This window comes from Lepisosteus platostomus, chromosome 7 (assembly GCF_059453375.1).
Source record: "Lepisosteus platostomus isolate fLepPlt1 chromosome 7, fLepPlt1.hap1, whole genome shotgun sequence".
Lineage (NCBI taxonomy): Eukaryota > Metazoa > Chordata > Actinopteri > Semionotiformes > Lepisosteidae > Lepisosteus > Lepisosteus platostomus.
This window is the reverse complement of record NC_142617.1, coordinates 3,447,441-3,469,469: the sequence shown is the minus strand read 5'-3', so window position 1 is coordinate 3,469,469 and position 22,029 is coordinate 3,447,441. Positions and strand designations below refer to the sequence as shown.

Here is a 22,029-nt window from a genome sequence, read left to right as displayed (position 1 = left end):
AATGGATGGATGGAATTTCGTTTGTACAGTATATTTTAGAATACTTGATTATTCTCCTATTTTGATATAATCTGCAAACGTACTGTAACTTCTTCACTAGACTATGAATTATATATACTCCACTGATTACATCACCCCAATCTGAGCATTCACCTCTTATCTGAACTCCTTGTTTTTTTTTATCCTTTAACCATTCCATGTGAATGCAATCTGAGCACTAATAGGTGAGGATTATGCCTTGTGAAAATCTCAGTATCACATCATATGTGCTGCTTGTACCCAGCATAAGTTAATTAAAGTGAGATCTACCTTTTCTAAATCCATGTGGACGACCCTGCAGAAGAACTCTAGTAAGTGTTCTGACAATCTCGGTAAAAAAAAAAAAGCCTTAATTAGTCATTTCAGGTTCACCTGCTGATGTCCCAGTAGACTTTTCCCAAAATCATGGAGGGGAAATTCATAATCTCCAATGATGATAACTGTTTCTTTATGCAAATATATTTTCCTGATTTCATACTTCTGCGTTAAAATTGATATCTGAATTTGGTGGTCTGTACTGTAGTGTACACCTAATAGCTTGATGTATGAATATTTATTCTAAGTTTGAGACACTTTTTCATCTGGGTTAGGTTGCTGTGCCTGAATGCTTTTTTGAGTCATATTGTTTCACCTCTTTCATCCGTCCTGCCTCTCCGAAATTCTGCGTTTCCCCTAATATTGTATTCTTCACCATCACACTGGTGATGAATCAATATCGCAATCTCAAGCTAATGCAGCAGCTTCTGCCTGTTGCGTTTTGTTCTTCTCAATCTATAAGCACTTTATTACAGTACATGGACTTTTTGGGGTGGGGGGTTATCAGCTGTATTTCACAGGTTATATAGTAACAATATAGTAGCAGTTTTCACCAAATTAGTAAACATGGCCTTACACTGAAATAAAACCAAATGGTTTCTGTGTAACCTTTTCATTGGATACCAGTGAATGTAAGAAAGAAAACAAAATATTGCTCATTAAATAAAAAGAGGTACCTACTACTCCCAAGGAAACATCAACAACCGCACCCTATGTTCCATGAAGGTCCTGGAATCTGAAAGGTCTGGCGTTATGGTAGGAGCTGGTCTCCTTCACCACATGTGAAGCAGAAAGACCCGGAAACACGGTGTAAAAATATACCTTATGAGGTGAAAGACCGAATGTATCAATGAGTAATAGAAACAGTGACCTTTGTAACACAATCAATAACATCAGGCTGATTCCTTCACGTGTTTCTGTATTGACTAGAGTCTGACAAATGTTTTCTACTGGTAATTTGGTCACATCAGCATCAATCAACACAAAGAAAGTGTTGCCTCAGCTTTCTGAATGATCTGACTTCAGACTAATTGTTCAGTAGCATTACAGCTTATGTTCTTCTGAGGCCTAAACATCTTGTGCCATGTCAATCTCAGATGTATGAATGACCATCTAATCTGTCAGGGGAGAGATCTTATTTCTTTTGTGGTCACAAAGAACACATTTGAACTGACCATGGGTAGTGCAACTTGTTTAATGTTCTGTTTGGCTTGGAATAAGAAAATGCATGTATACAGAATAAATACACATATGTATTCTATGTGTTTGCACTAAGTATACTCTGGCCATGGTACTTTTTCAAAAAACAAAAAAAAAATGCTTATACACATCTTAAGCTCACTGCATGAAAATATGAGAAAATCATTGTGCGGACATGTGCTTTTTTAACCTAAGGCAAATGTTTTAACCTCATTGTACTTTAAGCTTTCCCAATTGATCTATTTTTTTTTCATTTTAATCATAATGTGAAATCAGAATCAATACAGAATAATGGGTACTAGGAATAATGTTAAGGTTGGTGGCCGTTACATCCCCTGTTTCTAACGCATAGAAAAAACAGCGTGGACAAGCAGTGCAAGAAATCTTTCTTTAAAGTAGATTAATCTAAACAATTCATTTTAAACCTAACTGGAATTTTACTGTATACAATATTATTAAGGCCTAAACCTATATCTTTTTCAGTGGTACTTGTAATAGTTATTTCGAATCCTCAGTCTGTTGGTTGATAAGTCATTTGCAGCCTAAAAACTAGAACTGTACAAAGAAAACATTCTGAAGTAGATAAACTGTGAGCCTTTTGCTCACCCATGCTTTGATCAAATGCTGCGGTATTTTGATATTCCCTTGATCATTTCCAACTCCTTTTTTTCTCCTTTTTTTTCTCGTCTCTCGTTTACAGTGATGTATGCCAAGTTTTCAAGTCTTGTGCCAAGGATTGCTCTTTACTTTCATCTTTGAGAAAAAATGCATTTCAATAATGTTCAAGGAAAGATTTATAGCAGAAAAAAACCCTACAAAGCCAGGAGCCATTGAGTGGTCAGCATTTGTCTGTCTTCTGTGTTTGGCTTCATCACACGTCTGCACCATGTTGACTGAAAGCAAAGCAATTAAAGAAGTGAACTATCTGTCTCCTCTCCAGGCACCTGTAATGGCTTTGCATCTGTTTCCACCCATGGTCTGGAGGTTTTGCAACTGTTTACAGCAATGTGTAAAGTGCATTTATTGCACAGATTATTTTTAAAATGCTTCTAAATGAAATGAGTGTAATGTTTCACGAAGCACGTACTGTATTAAGACCTTTCGGGCAGACATACTGTAGTGCTTGATTTCTCTAGACAATCATTTCATATTCAATCAGGAAAAAGATAATAAAAAGTGAACTGTTTTCTTATAAGCTTCCTTAAATTACAGCTTTGATTTCCATAAGCACCTACTCAGTTTATTCTTACTCATTTTTTTTTCTTTTCTGTGTTTGGTAACTTAACTGCAGAATTAGATGTATTCTTTCAGCTCTCTTGCTTTTTTTCCCCCACTGTAAACTAACCTAAACTATCACGCTCAGATTAATTTATTTAAACAGTTGGTGCGACTGATGAAGGCCAAGATGCCAAAACATCCATCCATCCATTTTCCATCTGCTTTATCCAGTTCCGATTTGTGGGGGAGCCGGAGCCTATCCCTGCAGGCGACAAGCACGAGGCAGGATACACCCTGGACAGGACGCCAGTCCATCAGAGGGCACTCACAAGCACAGACATGCACACACTCACACCAAAAAGCCAATTAACGAAAGCCAATTAACCTACCAGTATGTCTTTGGACTGTGGGAGGAATCTGGAAAAATGCGCCACAATGCTGCCCAAGCCAAACCATATTTGTACCTATTCCCATGTCCTGAGTTGGAAAATGTACCGCAAAAATATTTTAAAAAAATAACACTGGATAGGAACAGTTGTTTTTTTTTTTGTGCAAAGGGTTTGATTAAGCTGATTACTTTTAATCTGAGAGAGAGCCGTAAGCAAAAGAAATGGTGATTTAATTTTATTACTTTTAAAATAACATTCCTGTAGTTTAATGAAACCTATCATAGGAGTTTGTCCCTGCAGCGGATCAATTTCAAATAATTATTACTGAAATAATCATTAGTACTCAAGACGTACTCTAATAGCCCTACTATTCTTTTATTATAATTATTAGTTTAGGAGCTACTCCTATTCACTGTTTTTACAAACCCTATTGTGATGATGTCCTGTATATCTCTGCAAGAGATGTATATGCGCCGCCTGTCTCCTAATGAAAAAACCAAACCCCTTGCTCTTACCCCCTGCGTAGGCGAGTGAGGAAGGAGCTGTCTGCTGCAGCATGTGGTTGTACTGTTAATGACGGACCTGCTGGCACAAAGTGCTCTGCGAGGGAACATGCGGGGCCGGCGCTTTGTTGGCTGCTGGGACAGCAGGAATACTGCCGCTGGGAGGGAAGCTCAGCCTCCTTCTTCATCCTGTACCTGCATCGTCCTTATAGGGCCTCCAGGGAGGTGGAAATACCACCTCCACTTCCTTCTATAAACAGACAAGGCTAGTCTGATAAAGTTATTCCTCCTCTGAGTTACTCAAATAAGGAATACGCAGTGTTTCCCTCGAACAAACTGCTCTGATTGCCGACTGTCTGATCACCCCAAATCCCTGAACACCTTTTATGTTCGTTTTTATCAACTGTATTATAGTTAACAACTTGATTTTATAGAGTAAATAGAAATAAAGAAATTCCCCTTTTGCATGAGCCTAAAATGATGATACAAGTGTGCTTTTGGGGGGGGCTATCACTTTCATACAAATGGCATTGCTTGAAAAAAAACTAAAATAAGCAGCTTGAAATGAAAATCTCTCAAACAGTCCAACAAGTCACCTGTTACGGGCTGCGCCGAAGAGCGGTAAAGTGAGAACGAATGTGTTCTATCTGAAGTACCGGCATGTATTCGTGAAGTACTGTACTGTACATCAAAGCAAGAACACTGAGGAAATCTGATAAGAAAAAAATTATTACTTGTATACCTAGAGTTCTTATTTAAGGTTTTTTTTATTTAGCTAAGGACAATATATCATTGCCAAGTCAAAGCTTATCGTATGAAAAGATAAGCTGCCGTGTATTTGGGAGTTAACTTTTTTCATTTCCTCACAATGCTTCATCCTCAAAATCATTCAGAGAAAGCGTCATTCCCAGCCTGACAGCTCCTCATTGCTTTATGCCTTATTACGTTCATGTTTCCGAGCAAAGGTTTCTTCCAAGCATGTTCCTGTCTTTCACAGCTGCTAATTGACGTCTACTGAGGTCTTCAAATTTCGGCTTCAAACAGCTTAAAATCCTGTAATTCAACATAAAACATTCAAATATGCAATTGCTGCCATATAAGTTAAACACCACGTGCTACTGAAATGAAAAGGCAGTGGGATTTATTTTAATTTTGCCGCATTGAAACACACTAGGGTCAAGCCATGTAATCAAAAATACAAATGAATAATATTTTACCTGTGAAACCAGACATACTGACTTGGTAACATAAAATGTCAGTTAACCTTTTGTTTCCTTGTTTTAAAAACTCTTCTTTGTTCACTTTTTCCTGAATGTAATGAGAGATGCAAGTTCACCCAAGTTCACAGAGATGAGGCTTTAAGAAGTTATAAATATATGCATTGAAACCTGTTCTATCTGCTGTAGCATCTTGCTCCAAGGTTATGCCAGAAACATGTGAATGTGTCATGACAAGAGAGGCGCAGGAAGGACAAAAAGCAGGTTCTGGGAAGCTGGGGTCAAAAGGCACTGTAAAAGCTTGACAGCTATTCAGTCAGTTAATTTCAGAACAAAGCTGGAGAAGAGAACTCCCTTGGCTCCTAGCACAGAAAACTGGGACACAATGGGGCAAACTTATCAAGGGCATGAAAAAAGTGCAGTTTGTACTACTTTGATGAAAATGAAAATACTGGACTGAAAATGAATACAGTATATCAAGAACACAAAAACGTCTAATGGTTGATTAAATTGACGAGAACTCCCACATGCTTCAGGTATTTACAAGACTCAGGAACAGGGGTGGCCACACCTGCTGTACTCTAACAGGGATCATGTGACGCAGTCCTAATCCATCCAGAAGAAAAATCACGTAAGTCACTTTAAAACATTTTTAAAATTTATTTATGTTAGCAAACCCAAAGCAACACAAGCCCGTGGAAAGCAGTGAGAGTAGAAAAAAATCCACCCACTGGAGTAAAGTTTAGAGTCACACACACACAATATACATAGGAATCGGCAACACACTTGTACGAAGTGGATGTTTTATTGGCAGCTGTACAGAGAGTGTAATATACTTCTGCGCTAGGGGTAAATCTGGAAGGATGTGGGTGAACTAGGCCTGGTAGAAACTCACTGTGGAAACAGAGAAGAAGGAGTAAACCTCTGGCAATAGCTTTTGTCTGCTTGTAACAATGTTGCCATTGGGGATGTCCATCTTGGAGCTAGTGTGGAGCAGTGCTCCTGCCCGAGCTGGCTGGCCACAAATCTTGGCTACTCGGGTCCCCAGGTTTTTCAATATCAGCATGTCAGTCATTTACAGTCCTTCATTCACAGATTCCAAGAAAAAAAACCCATCTTCTCGACTTTTCACATGGCTTTTCATATGTTGTATTTTCACATGATCAGTTTTTCACATTGTTCAGATTCAAATGGCCAATATGCAAGGTTTATGTTATTTAACAGTATATGTAGATGTTCATGGCATTTACCCATTCTTTGTCTTTTATTGATTATAACCTTCTTTTAAAATAACTGAATAAAAAAGACACATCTTTACTATTATACAACATGTGACTGTGCATAATAGGCTTGTTAAGAAATTCCTGACTATTCAGGATTAAACTGTTTTGTTAGTACAAAGAATAACACATAAAGGAATAATGAAATGAGAAAGTTTGAATCAACACTAGTTCCTGTCAGCCTTACTGAAAGTACCCCTTTTTATTTATTAACAGCTGCATATTTTTTTCTTGATTGGTCAAAGCATGCTCCAGATATCAACATTTTATAAGTCAGCTATCCATCCTGCTATACACAATTATTTCTACAGAATAAATTCTTCATCACACAGAAAATCTCACAGAAACTGTGCAAAGGATGCTGGGACACAGTCAGGGTACACAAAAAACAGCGCTATGTTACAGTAGCAGTAGAGACTCGATGTTGTACCGCTGACTACCTGTTTCAAAAACTATTCTTTTGGTAGGAGCCAAACCTTTATACTGATGAGGATTAAGCCCATTACAATGAAATCGATTATAAAACCAAACATGATTCAGGTGGTTCTCAAAGCTTGTTTTTCGAAGATATCAAGTTTTATACCAAACAATCTACATTTACAAGGGAAAGAATCATGTTTCATTTATTCAGTTATTAGGTTACAATATTAATACATTTATAAGAGTTAAGTTCAAAAAGAGAAAAAAAATAAAACTGGCTACTGTATGTAATCCTTAGCTTAGCGATAAATTAGCAGAAGAGAAAAACTGAATGTCTGCTGATGATATTATTTGTCAATGCTGGTCATGCAAAGTATAAGAGTAACACTCATCATTCTTTGAAGCTAAACACTCTGTCCAAATAAATTATTGAAATGTGTGCAATGTCAAACTGCAGTTCACAAATCTATTTTGCCAATATTTCTGTGATGACTGCGATATTTCAGGAGAAAGAACGTGAACTTATTAGTTACAGGTCTATGCAAAGCTGAAATGTGAATTTAACATTCTGGGGAAATCTTTGAAAGCCACAGCAAACAAAATACCCAAACGGTGAAGTCCAAAACTGTGGGCGTTGAAGAGTGCCATCCTGACAGCTTGGCCCTAGAGCTGTTTTTTGAGACCATGTCCCATTATCATTATCAAAAAAGCTTTACACCAATCACAGATGCTATGCATAGCTCAACCAAAATTAAAAAAAAGACAAAATAAGACTTAATCCTACACTCAAAAAAGAACTCAAACTGATCATAATATTCATATTATTCATATCATAATATATTGTTATAATTAATTCTATTTAAGGAATAAAGCAAAATAAAGACATTTTATGGCCTCTAATACTTTTTCTTCCACTTCGGAGCCATAGTTCACACCCAGAGACCAAAAAGGGAAAGAATTACACTGAAAATAATTACATAAATGTCCTTTTCAAAACTGGCTCCACAGACATTTTGCATTAAATTAGTTTTAAACGCATCTATTTTCTGGATGTTTAGTCTGTCAAATTTGGTTCCATCATAATCTCAGACCAGTTCTGTTATTTTTACGTTTGTTCTTCGTTTTGTAACATTACCACATACCAGGTGTTCTTATGACTGAAATTCCAAGTTATTTTTTAATTCAATGCTTATTTGCATGTTTTCTACATAGAAACTATTTCACGGTAGTAGTGTAGCACATGAATCAAAGACTACATTACAGAGGGCTCATAATGCAGAATAAAATGTAATCAGGTATATCAAGATACTAATATAAATATACCTTCGGTCACTCAGTCACGCAGCATACCTGCAATTACTGCAATAGTTACTACACAGATACACACAATACAATTATCACTCAAACGCTGCCGTTAATGAGGGTGCACTTTGTGACCCAAAAGCAGAAAATAAAGGATTTATTTTTTGCTAATGTCGGGAGGGTGGAGACAGTTTTGAAAATGAGTAAAAATCATTTTATTCATACTTCATATTTCTCTGCAAGTAACAACCAAGCAAAAATGATGGCACTTCAACACACTTGAATTTAGGGTGAGAATTAGAGATTCAGAAGATTCTACATTACTGTAATAAAGATTTGCAATACACTGCATGCTTGCATTTGCTTGTCCACTAAGTAAACCATCACAATACATTATTTTGTGTATGTATTATTTATAGAATAAAGTGGGGAAAATAATATTTGTACCAATAAAATTTCAAAATATCTAAAGAAAAGGGAACATATCCGAAATGGGTTCTGTTAGGCCACATGTATACACTGTACTGTATACTGTACATATACTGTATGTAAAAAGACAGATACATGTTCTTCTCTCATAACATTTGAGGTCTTCCATGTAAACACAGAGAGTTCAATACTAGACATGAATACTCACAAAAACACAGACATAGTAGATGGGGTTTGTTTGAACATCTCTTAAAATCCTTTATATATATTTTTTTCTACAATCACCCTCTGCAGTATCATGTAATATAACTACTAGAGAAATGTACTGTTAAGCATGTGAATCTGAAATAAAACAATCAAACCGATGCTGTGAAAACAGCAGATAAATAACAAATAACTTTCACCTTCAAAACAGCTGGACGTTTCAAATGAGATCTACAATATGCATTTATTTTTATTTGCATGTTCCAGGGCACTAAACATTTGTACCTTTGTAAGACTTTCTAGCTAACTTCATAAAGGAAAAAAATACTACAGTATTTTCTTTACTCCTGTATCAAAATAATTCAGACTGAATGTAAACAGTCCTGTTTTTAATCATGAAAAGGGTCTTAAGTACAGTATTTTACTTCCAAGAACTTTTAAAAGGTCAACAAAGATTTTGTTCAATATGAAAAATAGGGAAAAAAAGGAGATGACCATGACAGGATTTGAGATCTACCTTTCAAATCCCCATTTCAAAGACAACATTGTGTAAAACAGAGGTACTGTATGACATTCAACACTCTTTAATGATTATTTTATAGTTTTAAGTCCAGGCTCAGACTGAAACCTAGAGGTTTTGTATTTTTTGTGAACCCCTCTCTTTGCATTTTAAGAAAATTTAGAGAAAAGTACGTTCATTTTTCTCTCATTTTGATTGGATTTATTTTTTAAATTGAGAAAAGTCTAATATTTTTGCAGAGAAAATGCTAAACAATACCACATTTGGCCTTCCAGACAGTAAAGAAAGTCTAAGGCAAAGATTTGCATTTCGTGTCTTAAATTGCAAATTCGGTGAAAAATAGAGACTTACTTTTTGCTTTACAGGCAAGGGATGATATGGGTGTAAGTAACCTCTTGAGCAAGTGTATGTATGTGTGAATATGTATTTGCTTATTGTTTGAAAAAGATTATGTGTGCATTGTTTTGAATATAGATTCATGATACTTTATTTTTATAAACATTTTACACTTCTATAGAATAATGCTTTTTGACAGAAATTAGAGAACAAGAGATTTTTCCTAACCAATATAGGGCTCTGCTGTACACTTGAAACAACTTTATTCACAGTTTATTCTGGCATTTGATAAACTTATGCTAATACTTAATGTGATGTATTGTATCTATGCCAGGTACTATTCTCAGCATCATATACTGTATAATGTATTATTTCTTTCAGTTGGATTAACAGATAATCCAGATCAGATTTTCTTGTAATCTGAAAGGTACAACTTTGACAAGCACAAAACATAACTGCAGCAATCCCATTTTTAAATGTTATTCCTTACAACCTGTTAACAGATGGTGCAAAATTATGCTACCATAGACCACTAAAGGTTAATCTTCAACATAGTACTAACCTAATCAGAAATGTGGACATATATTAAATCTTTCATTTGTATATATGGACATTGTTTTCAAATATGTACATGAATAAACGGGGAAAACATTCCTTAAAACTTCAGTATTCTCAGTAAGTAAAAAGTCCTAGGTAGAGAGTAATAGGGGAACAGTGTAGGTTACACTGATATCTTATGGGTTTACAGTACGTCATTCCAATTCAGGTTTCTTACAAATAACCTGTCTTAAGACGATTTCACCTCACTAGCAGGCATTTTCAAGGAGCAACAGCAAATATGGCAGGCAATTTCAGAAGCTTAAATACAGTTTGCCAGAGAAGAATGCACAGAATTGTTAGCCTTTTCCTTTAATATCTACAGCAATTTGACAACTGCAATTTTGTCAATGTTTTAACATGGATTGCTGCTCTTAAACTGGTCACAACCTGTTTGCTTTTCAAATAAAAACTTTTTTTTTTTACAAATTAATTCTGTACAGGATTGTTAATTGTTGCAAGCCCTCTTCACAGGAATGAATCTCACTGTTAATAAAATAATAGGCTATAGTATGTGCAATTCAGATATACATCACTCAGCTTGTCCCATGCTAGTCTATTTGTGCATCACAAATCACTCTCCACGTACAGATGCTGCAGCCCCACAGCTTTCTAGAGCATTAAAACATGAGGCCTTTCTGAAGTGAGGAACTACTTAACAAGCACCATCAGTGAGCTATATTCAACAATATTTACATCTATTTAAATCAGGATATATGACTAGGCTAATGTATGCCCAGAGTATTGTTCTTTTAAAACCTCACTCTTTTCTTTCAGTCCTATAATGCTTTCCAGTACAATACTGTATGTTGTATGCGGGTTTAGATGCTATTTTGCTTCTTATTCAACTTCTCAGTTGCTCTCATTAGTTAGTAGCCTTTATCTTTTCTCATATGGTCCAAAGGCAGAAATATCATCACAGAAATGTATATCCATAAAATTAACAACATTTTGAGTGATGCTCAACTGCTCTTTACAAACTGGGAAAGAAACTTAATGACTGCGTGGAGGCGAATGAGACTGAATTTACGACTGCAGTCACCTTGTTTATAAATAAATGTCTATGATCTACCCCTTTGAAACTCAAAAAACACAATGATTTGAGCTGTCAGTCATGGCTACTGTACGTGACTTGAATTCCCTGCCATATCTGAGTTGACAACATGTTTTCTTATTACTTTAATTTACTTCTTAATCTAAACCAGTCAAATAAAATAAAACTGAAAGGATCAGGAAAGCACGGTGCTAAGATTTTGCAAAATGAGGGAAATAAAAAGCCTGCAATAACTGAAGTTCAAGAACATCGCCGTTTGTTCCTTAAGTAACCTTTGTTCATCCGTTTTGTTTTTGTGTTTAACTAAAGGATTATTTTAATAGACCATTCTCTTTTTCCTCATGTTGATTGCGCTTAATCGCAGCAGGTTGTTGTTATACAAACAGTCTCAATGTAACTCCGTACGATGGGTTTGTGGTATTATTAACACTTGAAGAAAAGGCAGGCAATGGAGGCCAGTAGAAGCCACATGGACTGGGCGAGGCAAGCCGACCCGTTAATGTCCTTCCCTGTCCCCGGTCCTGAAAAACAAGCACAGAACAGAGGCCAGGTGTTAATGTAAAAAAAACTGCTTCCCTTTCCAAGTGTAAACTTTGAATTTGTACATTGTGCAAACTCCCGGGTTCCTGAAGTCTGGTGTTAGGAACAGCAGGCATGAGATCTGCTGGGAAAACAGTAAGACCAGACTAGCGCCCTAGTTTTTAAGTTCAGTCTGCTGTCCTGCCCCTTTGTTGGCAAATCTTTCCATTAATCAAAGAGGAACACTGACTGACCACCTTCAAGAACCACCCAGGAACAGGAACACAAAGTCCATCTCATGTCAGGCTTGCCTTGTTATCTAAACACAACTCGAGAGCCACCACCACTGTGCCGAGATCTTGAAGTACCAGATGTGATCTAGATGACCAATACTACTGTACCTGCTTCTTTGCAAGTGCTAAGCACTACAAAGACTATATTGGTAATAAGCATGATTGTTTTAAATTTTGAAACACATACCTGTTCAATAATGAGTCAAATGCTTTATTTATGGAAGGTACTGCAAACCCATTTGCCAGAGATGCCCTGTGGTATCTGTGCAATAACACCCTTTTTGTCAGCCTCACCCTGCTCTGTAGCTGCTCTTCTACATTATTATTATGCTCCATGCTTAAAGGCTTACTGTACTTGCTGCTTGCCAGGACACACAGTTCAAAGTTCAAGAACATGTTGGCACTATTGCTTCTGATTAAAATAGAATATGAGATGAAAACAAAACCAGAATATCAAGTGGATATTTCACAGCTTCAAAGTACAGAAGAATAAATAAATGAGAACACTGAAAATGACAAATCTAACCTTCAGGACTTCCATCTTAAATTCATTTAAATTCATAAATTGTAATTATAATGGAAAATGAATAACATTAAAATGAATATTCAGAATGATAAGAATGTTTATAGTTTTTCAACAGGTTTATGAAATGTGAAGCATATTCATATCGAAAACACATTTCCTTTACTTAAGGTGTACTCATTCAGACCAAAGAAGATGTACGGTCTTAAAAAAGGGAAAAAGACAAGATCATTTGCCATTTCACAGAATTTTGTCTTAATGAAGCAGAATCCAAGTCCATTCATTCCAGTCTTTTGTGCAGTTTAATCAACACAAATTAATGCTGGGCGAAAATGACGAGCAGAAAATTGTAGGTAATAGGAAATGTTCAGTAAAAAACACTACATTCAGAACTGATGCGATAGACTTACATACACAGTTCATGTTCACAACTTCGATGATAAATTATGGAAAGAATGAAACGCCACCATGCTGAAACTGTTATTGTATCTGGCCAAATGGAGGTGAAAGTAAATGCAATTGATACCACAGGGAGAAACAGGCAGTTCACTTTGTTTTTAGCCTGAAGCCACAGCCTCTTTCAGCCTGGTCTCCTCAAGTCAGTCAATCTGACGGGATGTGTCTGCACGAAAGAAGAAAGACCCCCCCCCAAGAAAAATGAGGAGCTGCTCTAAAAGTAGAGAGAATCACAGCTGGGGACTCTGGTCTCCGGTCTCTGAGACCTAAGGGCTGCCAGACTTGGAAGGAGGTCCCGCTTGGTCAGATCATATCACGTATCCCTTTACAATCACCTTGAAGAAAAAAGCAACATTACAGGCCCATCAAATCACCCAAGGTCTCTGATGTAATTGGGAACTGGATATCACTATAAAATATCAAATTAGGTAACAAATGGATTCAAAGATAATGAATTTCCATCTGTTACTAGAAAGTAACAGAAAGTAAGGGTTACAGCAACCTGAAACCTATCTTGGAAAAACCAGCACAAGTCGAGACTACAGCTCGCACACACTTTCACACAAGCTCACCAGGACAACTCCTGGTCCAGCGAACGTGGCCAGCATGTCTCTGGGAGCACAGACAGGAACCGGGGCTCTGAGCGGTGCTGTGAGGCCACAGCGCGGACTGCGACACCACACGCGTTGCAGTGATTTTTTTCAAATTCAGTAACGTCCATACTCTGGATACAAAAACATGACTTGGTGTATGTAACCCTTTCCGTCATGTGTACTGTATGTCTGCAGTCAGACAACAGATCGATGCTTCCAGAATGGTTTGCATTGAGTCTGATCTTTTCTCCGTGCATTTATGACTCTGGAACTGGCTAAGCAATTTGGCACAGTATATCATGAACAATTACAGTTAAATGCATTAGTGGCAGCTCTGGCACCCCCATCCCTCCCTAAATAAACCTCAAGAGGACCGGAAGGCTTCTAGTTTTGGCAGGAACGTGTGTGGAACCACCTGCTGCTGTGCAGCTCTGCTCTATACTGTGCCAGTGTGACATCTCCGTTCCAGTTCAGCGCAGCGCTGAGCCACCTCACACGTCCTCATTAAAATTCTGCTCACTGATGTCTGTCTTTGTCCAGACAGGAACCCCCTCGGGGACTGTTAATCACAGCACTCTAATCAATAAAACATGGAACCAATCACTGGGGCTCTCTGCTTCCACTCTGGACAGTGGGCAATTATTTATTCTTTAATGGGGAACCATTTCACTGTGACACCAATGGCATTTTGCCAAGATAGAAAGACGTTTGATTTAAAGATTCAAATATTTTTTTTTCACTGTGTGGTAAATTGTGGAGGAGTTATTTATGGAGATTGCTTCAGAGACCAAACTGCCTTTAATTTTGTCAGCGATTAATACAAAGAACGCTTTGGAGACCCAAGTAAGGTGAAGGGGTTCTATTTTGCAAGTCATTTTAACAAACGGTTAAAAATGTTCTACAGTAAAAAGGGGAAAATGCTGTTATATTACTGTTACCATACTGTATATACAGTATAATAATAAAACGCTTTTCATTTTCCTACAAAAAAATATAAATTGTTGTGTAACGTTTACAAAATATAATAATTCATTCATGATTGTACTTTCAAAAATATGCGAATAATTCAATTCACTTTTCTGAATATATGCCTGGTACTGTATATACTACGGGCTTATCATAGGACAATAAAGACTTAGAAAGTTTTATTTTTAAATTACCCAGAGCAATGCAACCAATGTGACAGCCCTGCAGCTGCAGTTCCAAGACAATTCCAGAATATCATAATGACACCCATTCATTTGGCACAAGGTTTGGCAGGAATACAAAAAAAAAGGATTACTAGCAGGGGCTGCTTCTTAGCTTTATATAGAACTTTTTTTTAAGACAGATTATTTTTCAAAAAAGATCTTAAACTGAATGTATTTGGTGGTGCCAAACAACATGGCACATGTGGTACTAAGGAGCACACCTTAACCCTAGTAAGGTCAACATGAGCCCCAGCTTCAAAAGCACATTGACTGGGTTGTATTTCTTTAACCTACAACATTCTTCCTTTCTGAGGTGTGGTCCCAAACCAGAATTCTCCAGAATCTTCCTCCTTAACGACAGTGATCAACATCAGGAAGCAAGGAAATGTTCACGGAAGATGAGGAGCTAATTTAGGATAATGTTCCTTGGTCTGCTCCTCCCTAATAAAAAAAAAAAAAACATGTTGGTTCTCGAGTTGCTAAGCTACTCTGGTAGGGTCTCAGGGGACAGCACTCCGTTAATCAGGGGTGATAGTGTCCCTTTATCTCTTTCCAATAAAACATTTGGTCTCTTTGTTCGAAATAACCATGTTTATACCACAGAAAAGGTATGGGCGAACAAACTAATTAGCTATAACAGCAGTTGTGTGATAGATAATAGGGGTTTAGATATTCATTTGCCTGTACTGTTTCACAATGCTGAGAAGCAAGACTGCCTAAATGCCTAATAAAACCTTTAATTCCACTTTGCGATGTAAAGGCAAAGTTAGCAAGCCACAGTTTGCTTTCAAAACATACCATAACCCTAGAAGATGCAGAGATCTATTTAATTCAGCAATTCAGTTATCGTAGCTCAACCAAAATGCCTATGCACTGAGATCAACATGGCATTTGATTAAAGCAGCAGGAATTTTGTTTCTCATAAGGTAATCCGAACGCTCTTTTTCTTAGGAAAGTAAATTGTAGCTTCAGCCTTCTTGACTTATTCTCTGTCTCTCCTGCAGAAGTAGACGCATTACAGCAGGGAGAAACGCCCTGCTGTAGTCTGGTGCTCTTTGTTCACATCACACCAGCCTCTCCCACTGTTACAATGAGATACAGACAACGCCCCATACAGCAGAGGTGACCTAAGCCGTTAATCAAAAATCCGTCTCGGCTCAGAGCTCCAGCCTTTAAAAAGGTATATGGCGCCGCCTACTGTCCAAAAGCGGCAACACTATTTCTTGTGCAATTCATTCCCAATGCTCGCATCTCGAATGCTATTTTTTTTAAAAAAACAATCACAATCACAAAATCACAATTTTCATTTGCGATCAAATTAAGAAATAGTGTACTACCAAATATAAAAAAGGCATCTATAAAATATTATTAAGCAGTGTGGTAGTTTATTAAAATAATGTAATAAATCTGCAGTTTGAACGAAGAGTACAGTATAGAACACATTTAAATAAATAAAGTACACGCCTCTTCCTACATCAGAGAACACCAATAAATAAATGAACAGTAATAAACGTATTTGTCGTAAATCATCGCATTGAAAAAGACGCATTAGGTTATATACCAAGGCTTCCCCCTGCTGGTCAGGCAAGCTCATTACACTACATAACGGATGAAAATGTGTTTTGTGAAATGACATACAAACATTAGAAAGTTCAAAACAATAAGAGATATATCTTTGTATGTGCTTAAACTTATCCACACGTCTGCACTAATTCCCCACTCTCTGGAACAGCCCCTGTAAATAACCCCTACTTCAATAGTTAACAGACGGAACTATTCCATGAAAACTGGCAGCGCTGAAAAAAGGAGAAAAGGCAAACAATACAAAAAACTGCATTGTTTCTGTTTCCAGGGGAGAATTCTGATGATAAAAAATTGATACGGAACAGAAACATTACCTCATCCCCTCCCCCTGCCTCTGGCTGTTATTGTACAGGTCCAGTAAGGTTCATTTAGGGACAAGTTGAAATACAAACCCCAGCAACACTGTGCCAGGGCCATATTTCATATAAAATATAGAGAAGCCCATGCCTCAGATTTCACAGGCGCTGATCTGGCAGCGGTCCCAGAACAGAACCAGCAGCAGATGCCCAGAGTCAGTCCTCCCATTCGAAACCCCTCAGCGACGCAGCAGTTCTTAGGAACATTTTCCCTTCTTCTTACATCTACTGCTTACTTGTCGAGGGTTAAGCCTTGTGTGTAGCTCGTTCAGATTCGAATCTTGTTGTCACCTGAACTTGTCACCTGTGGTGGAGCCCCTGAAGAAATACATTTGAAGAAACACACAGTTTCCTTTTTAGTTCTTTTGTCACTGTTTGAAATATCAAGAAAAAGAGTCAAGTAGGGAATTAGAGCTTCATTTAAGGAAGCTTATAGTGGAAGCTCAGACAGAACATCACATCATGACATTCTAGACCCTGGGCATAGGTTGTACATATTCTATAAGGGATAAAGGAATGAAGTTGAAGCTCACCTAGACAAATATGCACAATTAGCACAACCTTTTAACAGCACATTTCTTAGCAGCTGTGCCTAATTGCATACGATTGAGCACAATCTGGAAGATATTGGGGGTTGTTCATAATAGATGGTATTTCAAGGTCGAGCCATTAAAAACAATGACTTCCAATGCTTTCCTTCCTCACTCATAAAACCGCCTTGAGGATAAATAATGTCGCACCGGTGTGGGACTGGATTGGTTTAGAAGAAGTCTGTATGTGGATGAAACTGTCCAGTTCTGACGAGTCAGATCCAAGTGAGGTTTGCATTGTGATACAAGCTTGTTGTATTCAAAACAACATCAAAGAAAGGCAACAAAAGAAGACATTGCCACTCTCAAAGAAGAGCTTGTGAAGAAGTGTTATAAATTATCTGTAGTTAAAATGATGCCTGCATCTACTGTATAAAATATATATATTTGGACACAGATATGAATGCAACTATGATATACTGTAGCAATATCAATGCATAGATCAATGCAGCCATTTTCATTTGCTTTGAAGTGATTGTGATTGAAGGTATTAAAATTAGCATACACAAATGAAAAAAAGCTATGTGGAAAAAGAATCACACGTGTTAATCATTACATTACTTTGCTTTTGCCTTGTTGTAGTGCTTCATTTTCCCTCAAAAAAGGAATTATTGCTTTAATTAAACTCTTCATTTAAAGAGTCAAATTTCTCTTTTGTGACAAAAAATATAAAAATATAAAGAAATAAGAAAAACAATTTATTGTTTTATATTTCATGATACTTTAGAAGTTTCTGAAGTAACAAAGAGTTGCACAGAGCCTTTTCTATCAACAGCAAATAGGAAACACATCTGGAGGTGAACAAGAGGGGCTGAGTGCTGTTCCCCCTTACAACTGGGGGTGCACCTCCGCGACTGAAATCGGTCTTATAAAACAGCCAACAAATCGGGTGATAAACTACCAAAAGTAAGTGCTGTTCTTTGGTCATGAAAGATATATACAACCCGTATTCTCAAATGACAATCGGAGACACAAAACTGATCAATAATATGGAAAAGGAATAAAACCTAATAGCAAGATCAATCGCAGATAAATAGTTTACTATGACAAATGCTATCACTGATTCTTCTATAAACATGAACAAAAGGCGTATCCCAGAATGCAATCCCAAGTAGCTCTGAGATAATGTAGTAGAAAGGAAATGCAGGGAATTGGCAAGTTGAGCAAGCAATTCCATGATGTTTTAACCTTTATAAGATAAGATACCTTTATTGGCCATATACAATTTCTTGTATTAGGAATTTGTCTTTTTTTCACAAGCCCCAACTTGCTCTCCATGAGACACACAGACAGGGAGAGAAACTTGCAGTCAGAGTGCAGGGTCGGCCATTTCTATGGTGCTCCTGGAGCTGTTGGGGTTAAGGGCCTTGCTCAGGGGCCCAACAGAGCAGGATTCCTCTACCGGCCGTGGGATATGAACCGGCAACCTTCCAGCCACAAGCGTAACCATAACCACCGAGCCTAGCCCTGGTTAAGACGTAAAGGTATCTTTTTAAGCTTAATGTCTTATATCGTGATCAGGAACAGTGAGTGATTTTGATGTTGTTTAAAGGTAGGGGGCCACTGAAATGAAGTTGAAAGATTTAACAGTCAGGGTTATTTGTACCCATCTTACTGTCTGAAATGAACATTTTCACTTCCCTGCTGACACAACAGCACATGCCCTAGATAAACATGCTAACAACAACAAAATGATCATGCCAAACATTAACACATCAATCACATGAAAAAAAATAATACCAACAGTTCTCATTGACAGCCTATGCTATTACCGACAGCAGCTGGGTATGTGCTATTTTTCATGCCAGTAAAAGCCATCAAATTATTTTATGAATCACTTTCAGGGTATATAAATGAAGAAAAGGGAGTAGTTTTGATAGGATTGCCTCCTATTACAATAATGTCAGCACCATGCCAGCAAACCCCATTAATGAATCAGAAAACAGAATGTGAAGATTGTGTGATGGGAAAGGAGCAGACTTTATAACTCCAACTGCATTGACTGAAGACTTGTTTTGTTAGGGATACACCGACTGTCTCCTTATAATTGGACCAAACATGGGTAGTACAGTGAGCGCATGGTGAGATGTAACCCAAAATAAAGGTTAAGATTTAATTTTGTTCTGACATTTAAAGGGTAAATCTCAATATTGTGTACTTTTGGGAATTTTATTTATCAAGCCATGCCACAGCGCCTTAAAATATGTTTGGTCCCAGGACTGATCTATTAACAAGAAGTTAATATTGCAGCTATGGCAATCTCCCTATATGAGCAACAGGTGGTGCTACATCTCTATATAGTCTCTATATAGAAATACACTGGAAGGAAGCTCCACAGTCAAAATGATATGTTCTGTCTTAATCTTCCTTTTTACTTTCCAGCATGGAATTTACCTCTAATTGCTCTTTAGCAGGATGCACTGTGATGCAGTACCCCCTCTAACCCACCTCTATAAGCTCACTTTTCCACCCTGCAAGAAAAGACTCACCAATCTATCAGGTATTTACACAATTGAATCTGAGTCTGATAGCACACCGTCTGTGAGTCTTTGTGAGTGAATCTCAGCGACACGAAAAAGTTGGGAAGGAAGCTGAATGTCCTGCTTCTGCAGGATTGCAGAGCATTGAAAATGTGCAGGTTGATACAGTATCATAAACAGTTTGTGCTGCAGGACAGCATTGGAGTGGAACAGTGTTTTGAAGAGCTATTCTCTGTGAGAGGCACCTGCACCAGTACCGCATGTACAGTACCAGATGTAGTCAGGATGATATAGTGTCTTAAGGAAAAAATAGCAAATATACAACCTAACTTTTTACCCTAAGGGGTTAAAAAACAGAAACCACGGATGGAGCTCAGTGAACTAATTATTGAAAAAGTACTGATTTTAACATCAAAGAGTCGTGGACTTTCTTTTAGTAAGAATAAAGAGGCAGACAGCAAACAGCATTATTTAATATCCTTTGTTTGTCTTGCTGTTGGTCGATTTATTACTTTATTATTCTAAAATGTATTCTTTTTTCTCATTAGTTCTTGGAAATGACCAGTGTGTCTGCTTTAAACACTTAGAGCACCTTGTGTAGAATGCTTGAGAACAATAAAGATGACAAAGCTGCTGATGTGAGTTTCTGAGTCACGGGTGGGCACTGTTGCATCCACACTCCTTATCTCCACCTCCCTTGGATACAACTCCAGCTCATATTGCCATGCCCTTTGTCTAGCGGTGCTTGAAAGATGTGCAGATGTTCAGATTTCCGTTGGATTTTTTCCATCCACGATTAATGAACGTCCAATCAGTAGAATAAATGGCTTCTTAAAAGGCATGTTAGTGTCTAATGATGGGTCAGCAGATTTCATCAACTGCTCTGCAGCCATCAGTTTCACACAAATTCACTGAACCTCATTTGACAGTTCTAACAGCGGCAGGACCACCTTCTAGCCTGCCCGAATCTCAGCAGCAAGGCTGTTGCAGGTCAGTACTGGGATGGGAGACGTCTAAGGAAATCCAGCTGGCTGCGGTATGTGTTGCTGGCATATCAATAGGAGGCACTCATCCATCTGGACCAGAATATCCAAACCATTTCCTCAGTCTCCTGTCCAGAGACGCTGTGCTGTAGGAGATGTGGTGATATGAATGGGATGCTAAACAGAGGTCCTGACTGCTTGGTGTTTAAAGGTCCTAATGCTGTTGATAAGAGCAGGGGTGTTAACCCTGGTGGCCTGGCTAAATTCCTCACAGGAAGTTTTTAATCTGGCCTTCCTAAATTTACTCCCTTAATTCAGAGGGTGAAACAGTTTCTCACTTCTCTGTCTGGGCTGCTGTGAGTGGAGGTGCTGGTGCAGAAAGGATTGTACCCCAGTGAATACTTTTACTTCAAAATCTCCTGCATGGCACAAGTTACTCCCCCTAGTGCTTGGGCAATAAATTTGCATTCCGCCTCCAGCCCTGTGTTTCACTCTGGGGCTATTACATTTGTAAAGGTGTCGATTGGTTAATGATCGGTGGAGGAGCGCTTGTTGGCTTTATCCTTTTTCTTTTTCATATCAATGAACCACGTACAGTACATACTGTATAAGAAACAAAACTGCAGAACCAAAAAAAAAGCTCCTTTCACCTTAATTTGTCAAGTTTTTCCTCATAACAGTTTCACATCAAGCTAACATTAAAATATCAGATGTGTTCAAATGACAGGCTTAAAGAGCAAGAGAAAATCAGTCACAAGAATATGCTTAACAGTGCCACAAAAATGCCTTCCTTAGGTAGCAGTGCTTGCACACAGTTAAATCATTGATTTGAAATGTTACTGTCCATTTGAAGGCTGAGTATAAAAAGCCATTTTCTGCAGAAATCTTATTAATGCCTAATTCAGATTCGCTCCTACTCTATTATGTATGTGGCTCATTCAAGTACTAGAATAACATATGCGCCTTTCCATGACAATAGTGGAATTGATCAGACAGCTCAGAGACCATTTAGCTAGTTAGGCACGTCCTCCCTGCGGAGAGCAGCAATGTAAAGGGTAATGTGTACTCTTTTATGCATTCATGAATGCATAGGAGGTAACAGCATTACGCTGCACAATTTAGTGTACAAAGCAGGATAACAAGGGGTGCATGGAAGACTAGTGACATCTGGTGGCTACACAGTGGTATTTACTTTCTTGCCTGCTAACAGTTTTAACCAGGTTTTTTTGCCATCATTTTTAATCAATCAACGTCTCTGTAGAAAGCTTACAGGCAAATGGGGAAACTGGAAAGTATTATTTCGTTTTTGCTTTTGAAAATAAATGTATCTACATTTTTCCTTCGATTGGTGTTTTTTAGACCAGATTCTAAAGCTGCTCCATTAAAATGCATTGATGCATCATAGCATTGATCTAAGTGTGTGATCAACAGAAAAGCAC

The 22,029-nt window shown here is 37.8% G+C and overlaps 1 protein-coding gene across 4 annotated transcripts in view; it reads right to left on the bottom strand.

The window, feature by feature from the left end:
• Positions 1 to 5,521: 5,521 nt before the first annotated feature.
• lsamp (limbic system associated membrane protein) overlaps positions 5,522 to 22,029 on the bottom strand; it is a 628,278-nt gene continuing 611,770 nt past the window's right edge. For all 4 annotated transcript variants that reach the window (XM_088638498.1, XM_088638501.1, XM_088638497.1 and 1 more), the window contains one exon: positions 5,522 to 11,544. In XM_088638498.1, the coding sequence (XP_088494624.1) occupies positions 11,447 to 11,544 (98 nt within the window). In that variant the 3' untranslated portion in view covers positions 5,522 to 11,446. The remainder of the gene's footprint in view (positions 11,545 to 22,029) is intronic.